This window comes from Chiloscyllium plagiosum, chromosome 9 (genome assembly GCF_004010195.1).
Source record: "Chiloscyllium plagiosum isolate BGI_BamShark_2017 chromosome 9, ASM401019v2, whole genome shotgun sequence".
In the NCBI taxonomy this organism is placed as follows: domain Eukaryota; kingdom Metazoa; phylum Chordata; class Chondrichthyes; order Orectolobiformes; family Hemiscylliidae; genus Chiloscyllium; species Chiloscyllium plagiosum.
The window spans coordinates 15753770-15761674 of record NC_057718.1 but is presented as its reverse complement, the minus strand read 5'-3'; the positions used below and the strand labels follow the sequence as shown (position 1 = coordinate 15761674).

Genomic DNA, 7905 nt, shown 5'->3' with positions numbered 1-7905 from the left:
ACCCTCCAACCACAAGGGATGAATGCAGATTTCTCCAGCTTCCTCATTTCCCCTCCCCCCACCTTGTCTCAGTCCCAACCCTTGGACTCAGCACTGCCTTCTTGACCTACAATCTTCTTCCTGACCTCACCGCCCCCACCCCCTCTCCGGCCTATCACCCTCACCTTAACTTCCTTCCATCTATTGCATTCCCAACGCCCCTCCCCCAAGTCCCTCCTCCCTACCTTTTATCTTCGCCTGCTTGGCACACCCTCCTCATTCCTGAAGAAGGACTTATGCCCGAAACGTCGATTCTCCTGTTCCTTGGATGCTGCCTGACCTGCTGCTCTTTTCCAGCAACACATTTTTCATCTCTGATTGCCAGCATCTGCAGTCTTCACTTTCTCCTAACAAAATAGATTTGTCTGGATTCAATTTTGAACTATGTTCAATGGACCATTTTTATTCTGTTACATTTTAGGTGTTGTTCTATACTTTGTGGGATTATCCATTAACATTTACAGTGACAACATACTGCTGAGCCTAAGGAAACCTAATGACAGGGAATATTATATTCCTAAAGGTAACATCATCTTCAAAAGTTTCCACAAATTAAAAATCTTGAGTGATCAGCACCAAATAATATCTTTAAAATGGTAAATATAGATGTAAAATATATTGGATGATACATGATAAACAATTAAAACAAATATATAATTAATTCAAATATTAAAATTCTGTATATGAAACAACTAATATATCAGATAATTAGTTATGTAAGAGATATCCATATCTATGACTGAAAATATTTCTGGTGTGTTAGACATGGATTGACGATGATGGCAATGTTACACATGAATAATCTAGCATTCTTTCTCACTGCCTCTCCAAACTACAGATCTCTAACCTTACCTTTTTCAAACAACAAAGCCCCTATTTGCATTGTTGTAACTTTTATTGTTTCCATTTTTGTTCAAATCTATAGAACATTTTTCAGTACTGAAAACAAAAAATGCTGGAAATCACGGTGGGTCAGGCAGATCCATGGAGAGAAACCAAGTGAACGTTGCGAGTCTAGATGACTCTTTATCAGAGCTGAAATGAAGTGTGGAGGGAGCAGCATTTATGCAATAATGGTGGGGGTAGGGGGTGGTGGAGTTGGAGTGTTGGGAAGAAAGGACATTGATAGTTCAGATTAAGTGATTGGAATGTGCGAATGGCAGAATAACAGTGTGTCTAACTGCCAGATGTAAAAGAACAGACAGTCCCATTGAAGTTGAGGGAGGGTGGTGGTGAGGGTGAAGACATGGTAACAGAGATTGTAACAAGCAAACTTTTTTTTTAAATATGGGAAGGAATGGGTTTACAATTTGAAGGTGTAGAAATCAATATTGAGACCAGAAGGTTGTAAAGTGGTATAAATATTTTTGAGTACTGTGTGAAACTTTGACTTGATAATGTTAAACAATTCCTCAATGTTTACCAGGAGATCAGGCATAGTGAGCACACTTACTGGCTTTACACTCCCAATGTAGGCTTGCTAGCACTTCAGGAACTCAAGACCAACTCCCAAACAAATGTCAGCAGGCAAAGACAGAATGATTGTTGGCACTGAAAGTTTTTGGTTCATCTGTTATTAAAATTTCCATTTTAGTTAGAAAAAGAGACTAAGAATTCATAATCATCCAACTGGGTAATGAATCTGCTGGTTACTGACTGGTGTGGCTTGGCAGTGAGCCATGAGGACTAGATGGTCAACAGTGTCTCAACAGCATATACACAAAAGATACCATTTCTGCCTGCCAACCTAGCTAATCGCAGAAATTGATCTTGTGGCTTCTAATATTACCTTCAAGTCTTCTGAAGATTTTTGTTTTCATTCCTCATTTGTCAATACTGCTGTCAAGGCCAACATTTGTCATCCATTTATTTGCCCTGGAGAAGCAGTGGTGAGCCACCTTCTTGAACCTCTAAAGTCCATTTGATGAAGGTGCAGTCTCACTGCGTTAGGAAGAGAGTTCCTGCAATTTGACCCAGTGACAGCAAAGGAATGGTGATGTAGTTCCAAATCAGGTTGCTGTACGATCTAAAGGGTTTTGCAGATGGTGGTGTTCCCATGTTTTTCTGCCCATATCTTTCCAGACTGTAGAGATCATGAATTTAGAAACTGATTTTAAAGGAGCCTTGATGAGTTGAAAATCATACTCCTTCAAACATTATCCTGGGAATCTTTCCCTAAGGGCATAGTGGGTCTACCAATAGCACATAAACTGCAACGGTTCAAGAAGGCAGCTCACCACTACCTTCTTAAGGGCAACTAGGCAATAGTTGGTAATAAATGCTGTCCAGCCAGCAATGCCCATGTCCCACATGTGAATAAAAATCAATAGGTGCTGGGCATTCACATACATCAGGTTTAGGATCACTGAGCTGAATCGCTTTTCATTGGCAAAGTAATTATCTTTTGCCTTTCGGACCTAACCCTTTGAGACCCATGAGGTCTTTTTGTTCTTTGAGATGACCTTGGATTGAAAATGCACATTAGCTTCGAAGGTTGAGTTTCTCATTGTGAAAATCATGTAAAGATTGTACCTTATCCTAAACACTACACTGATGGGCTGGTGCAGGTTTTGTAAGCCCTAAAAATGTACCTCCTTGGAATATTCATGACTGCAATGACAGGGAGATGCCTGCTGTAGATGGAAACAGCAACATTCTTAAAGGCAACTGTTTCATTCCTCAAGATTTCTCTATTAGATGTTGTATTGTAGATTGGCGTTTAAAACAATATTTCATCAGATGAGTCTGCCATGCAAATGTGAGTTGATCATTACATTGACAACCATCATCTAAGTACTGACATATATTTCACAGTGAAGAAAGTGACACTTCAGTTTCAGTATTCTACCCTGTTTCTATTTCTGGGCATTTGTTTTGATAGGATATTATGAATATTTGGCTGAATTTCAAAAGACCCAGAGCATTTATTTCAGCAATAGAGATTCACATTTTGATTCATAATTTTAAGAGAAAATTAAAAGGTGAACAGTTGATGTATAAATGTAAATTTATTTTTTTCTAAGAGATTGACCACTTAAGTGGATTTACATGTTTGAATGGGTTTTATAGAGGAGAGCTTTTTTCTGTAAGAAATGTCTTCGAATATGATATACATATTAGATTGGTACAGTTTTATTACAATTTTAAAGTTAATTTCAAAGATATTAGGAGGTCTACCTATATTGGATACTGGATATTGGATGGCTAATGTGGAGGTAAGAGAGAGGATTCGGAGATATGAGGAGGTGTAGGTTGTCATTGGGTTAATGAGGGAGGTGAGGTTAAGAGAGGTATTGAGTGGACTGGGGAGATGAGTATGAAGTGAGTATGGGTTACATGGAGAGATGGACAGGGAATACAGTGGCATGGGAATATTAGCGGGCATGGGATAACATGGTGATCTGAGGGGCAGAGGGGGAGGATAGGGGATGAGGAGGATTAGGTGTGAAATTTAGGAAACCTTTAAACAATTCTGACATTTGGGCTGCTCCAAGAAACAAGGTACGCTTCTAACCAACCCATCTCTATGTCCACATCACGACTGTATTCCATCTCAGTTCATGCAAGGTACCATGAACTTGAACTCTGTTTGAGAAACCAAATATCCCATGCAAAGTCACACGTGGATCAGGTCAACATCTGGGAAAGAACAGAAGTGTGCAAATTGTATTTCCTGAGCTCAAAATTTTGGATCCATATTTTACTACATTAAAGGTTCATGTCATGGATTGTATCTCATATTTATTCCTGGATCCTTTGCCAACAGTATTCATGTTCATGTTCAGAAGTGTTCGACCCTAGTTTTTAACAAATACTGATAATGACATGATACTGTAAATTTTCAGCTACTGCATATGCCAATCAGAGTGATCACCTTACATCTAACCACTTCATTTGCATTCAAGAATCCTAAACCGTTCAAACAATGTAAAGTGTTTTGGGAGGTTATATTAAAGGCAGTATATAAATACAAGGTGTTATTGAAAACAGCTAATAAACAGCAAACAGGAGTTTACATGATTGGCTATTATCTTTCCTGTTTTTGCAGGTGGACTATTTGAATATATCACAGCAGCAAATTACTTTGGTGAAATTGTTGAGTGGTTTGGCTATGCCATTGCAACTTCTACTTTGCCAGCTTTTGTTTTTGCCATTGTCACTGCCTCTTATTTGGGTCATCGTGCATACAATCATCACAGGTAATTTGTGAGCTTGCAGCATATGTGTTTACAATATCAATCTCGTGGCAATTTTACCCCATTAAAATCCCTCTGTCAAAAAAATGATGGGATGAGGTGGGACAATGGTTTAATATTCTGTTAGACTTTATCCTCCACTGAAGTCAAGAGACAGCACGATTGGGCAGAATGTAAACATGATTCCGTGGGATTCTTGCTTTGCATGTGGAATTTTGTCATGAGTGCACCATGCATGATCATAGAACTGAATTGTGTGTTACTTTTGTGCTATCTGCCTTTTTCCTGCTTTCCAAATGATTGCAATGAAAACCTAATGCACTGGCTATGTGTGCAGGACACGCACACAATTCCATGGCAGACCAAGCTTTTCAGTGGTGATATCCACTGTAAACTAACAGTGCAGCAGATATAGTTGGGCTATAAAAGAGTCTCCTGGTCATACAGGCAGGTTCTGCATCATGGCTAAACATTCCATGGCTAATAAAATAAGACTTTGTTGAGACCAGAAATGTGGTATACAGATGTTTTCTGCAAATTCAAATTCCAGTCATAAATATTTCACATTACATTATTCATGTGTGCATCATTGTTATTTGTTAATACAAGCTAAGCCAGAGAGTTAAATGTGCTGACACACATGGATGATTGTAGGGGCATTAGGAATGCTTCTTTTATTGTAGAAAAAACATTTATATTTTGTTCACTCTTGATTGAATGTTAATGTTCATGTCCAATCTCATTTCCTCCACTCAAGGGGACATGGTTGAACCTGCAGGCACAGCAGACCTTCCCTTCCAAGCATTGTAATGGACATTGTCCAGTTCACATTCACTGGGGAAATTAAAGTGTTGTGAGTGAACTCAGAACCCTGGAAGGTGTCTGCCATTCAACCCCCTAAGGTGGTCCCACATGTGAACAGTATTAACACTCTTTAAGCCCCCTATTTTCTTCACTTCAGTGACTGCCCATACCACACTCAGAATGCCCGCCTCGTCCTACTTAACTTCTCCATGCACCTGAATCCAATACCCACCTTCAGCCTCCTGTAGCACACTCATCTTTTGTGGTTTTAAACCTCCATGCCAGCTGCCACTCTCCTGCTCCCATTCCCTTGTGTCACAGAGTTTCACAAGGAACTTTGGTGACCTTGGACACAACTGCACAAAGGCAATTCTTGCAGACAATCTTTAAACAAACGTACATGATGCCCGAAAATTATTATGCAACATTGACTTTATCCTGAAGTTAATGTGTTATCAAAAAAACTTTATACTATGTACTCATGGCATACAAAGACATTATAAATGCAAACATGCCACATGGCATGAACCCTGATGCATCACATTTCTGTTAATGACTTAATCTCTGCATCTCAATTTGCTGTCTGGAAATTGACATTACACCTAAATCAGTCACCTCACATGCCACAATTCCCACTCTTGTAGCCTCTATAAAATTCCTCCAGCCCCAGATTTGGAGTTTCCTATATCCTTGAATTTCTTTGGTGTTTCTGATCCAATGCTATATTTCATGGCTGGAATTTAAACTTGGAGTGTTCTGTCGACTAGACAGCTTACAAACATCTTGTTTTGGACTCTTTGGCACGGTGGTAGTGTCCCTATTTTTGACCCAGGAGGCCTCGATTCAAGTCCCACCCCATTCCAAAAGTGTGTAATAGCCTCTCTTATCTGAACAGAGTGATTATAAAATATCTACAAGCACCTTGTGGGGTTGATGCCTCACCCACTGTTGGCAAAATTGCAGTGGATAAGGTGTCTGGGTAGGTGCCAGGAACTTGGTTTGGAATTTGCATTGATAGCTGCACTTCAGTAATATTTTGGGATTTCTTCCCTGGAATTTTTAACAGAATGAGTCCCTGTCTCTTCTGTTATCTGTTGTACTGATTGTTTTCTTTTCATGATATTTAGATACTATCTGGAAAAGTTTGATGACTACCCAAAATCAAGGAAAGCTCTGATTCCACTCATATTTTGACGTATATACATCTGAAAATTACTGGATCAAATGCAAGATACCATCTTAAAATCAAACCTGCCATATTGAAAATCAAAAATAATGATACATGGAATATTTGACTTGTTTTTAATACATATGAAAAGAAATGTTGCTGACTTGGTTTTCTTGAAGATTTACTTTCCAAAGTATAGAATTTGAAAACTGAAAGTTAGATTCAGCATCTGCAATATCTCTGTAATCAGAGCGACAGGGAATGAAATGAAAGGAATTTGACTTCACTTTTACAGCACTGCCAATTGTGGCACTTGGTAGCTAGTTTGGTGCAATAATCCTGGATACCCTCTCCCTGTTGAGAGCAGTGGCTGCTTCAAGATGTTTCTCTCATGGTGTCTCAATGAAATGGTTACTCACAGCCAGAATTTTAAACAGATCAAAATTTAAAATGGTGACTCTACCTAAATTGGTAAATCCTCTTCTATATTAGGTATTGAGTTAGCCTAGAGTTGAGAGTGTGGTGCTAGAAAAGCACAGCAGGTCAGGCAGCATTCAAGGAGCAGGAGAGTTGACCTTTTGAGCAAAAGCCCTTCATCATTGAGTTAGCCTAGGCCTAGGGCACAGACCTTTAGATTGTGTATTTTAGTCAAGGTCATAGAGTCATAGAGATTTACAGCACAGAAACAGACCCTATGGTCCAACTAATACATGCCAACCAAATATCCTAACTTATTCTAATCCCATTTGCCAGCACCTGGTCCATATCTCTCTAAACCCTTCCTATTCATATACCCATCCAAATGTCTTTTAAATGTTATAATTGTACCAGCCTCCACCACTTCCTCTGGCAGGTCATTCCATACACGCACCATCCTCTGTGTGAAAACATTGCTCCTTAGGTCCCTTTTATATCTTCCCCCTCTCACCCTAAACCTATGCCCTCTAGTTCTGGACTCCCCCACCCCAGGGAAAAGACTTTGTCTACTTATCCTATCCACGTCCCTCATAATTTTATAAACCTCTATAAGGTCACCCCTCAGCCTCTGACGCTCCAGGAAAACAGCTCCAGTCTTTTCAGCCTCTCCCTATAGCTCAAATCCTCCAATCCTGGCAATATCCTTGTAAATCTTTTCTGAATCCTTTCAAGTTTCACAACATCCTTCCAATAGGAACGAAACCAGAATTGCACACAATATTCCAAAAGTGGCCTAACCATGATGTCCCAACTCCTGTACTCAGTATTCTGACCAATAAAGGAAAGCAGACCAAATGCCTTCTTCACTATCCTATCTACCTGCGACTCTACTTTCAAGGATCTACGAACCTTTACTTCCAGGTCTCTTTGTTCAGCAATACTCCCCAGCATCTTACCATTAAGTGTATAAGTCCTGCTCTGATTTGCTTTTCCAAAACGCAGCACCTCGCATTTATCTAAAATAAACTCCACCTGCCGGTCCTCAGCCTATTGGCCCATCTGATCAAGATCCCAATGAATTCTGAGGTAATCTTCTTCGCTGTCAACTACATCTCCAATTTTGGTGTCATCAGCAAACTTACTAACTATACCTGTTATGCTCACATCCAAATCATTTATATAATCCAGCACCGATCCTTGTGGCACACCACTGGTAACAGGTCTCAAGCCTGAAAAGCAACCCTTCACCACCACCTTCTGTCTTCTACCTTCGAGCCATTT

The 7905-nt window shown here is 39.7% G+C and overlaps 1 protein-coding gene across 1 annotated transcript in view; it reads left to right on the top strand.

Moving 5' to 3' along the window:
* Positions 1-6931, top strand: part of LOC122552652 (3-oxo-5-alpha-steroid 4-dehydrogenase 2-like) — a 29269-nt gene extending 22338 nt beyond the window's left edge. The window contains exons 3-5 of the mRNA XM_043695442.1: positions 461-562; positions 4088-4238; positions 6167-6931. Of these exons, the coding sequence (XP_043551377.1) occupies positions 461-562; positions 4088-4238; positions 6167-6233 (320 nt within the window). The 3' untranslated portion in view covers positions 6234-6931. The remainder of the gene's footprint in view (positions 1-460; positions 563-4087; positions 4239-6166) is intronic.
* Positions 6932-7905: the final 974 nt, after the last annotated feature.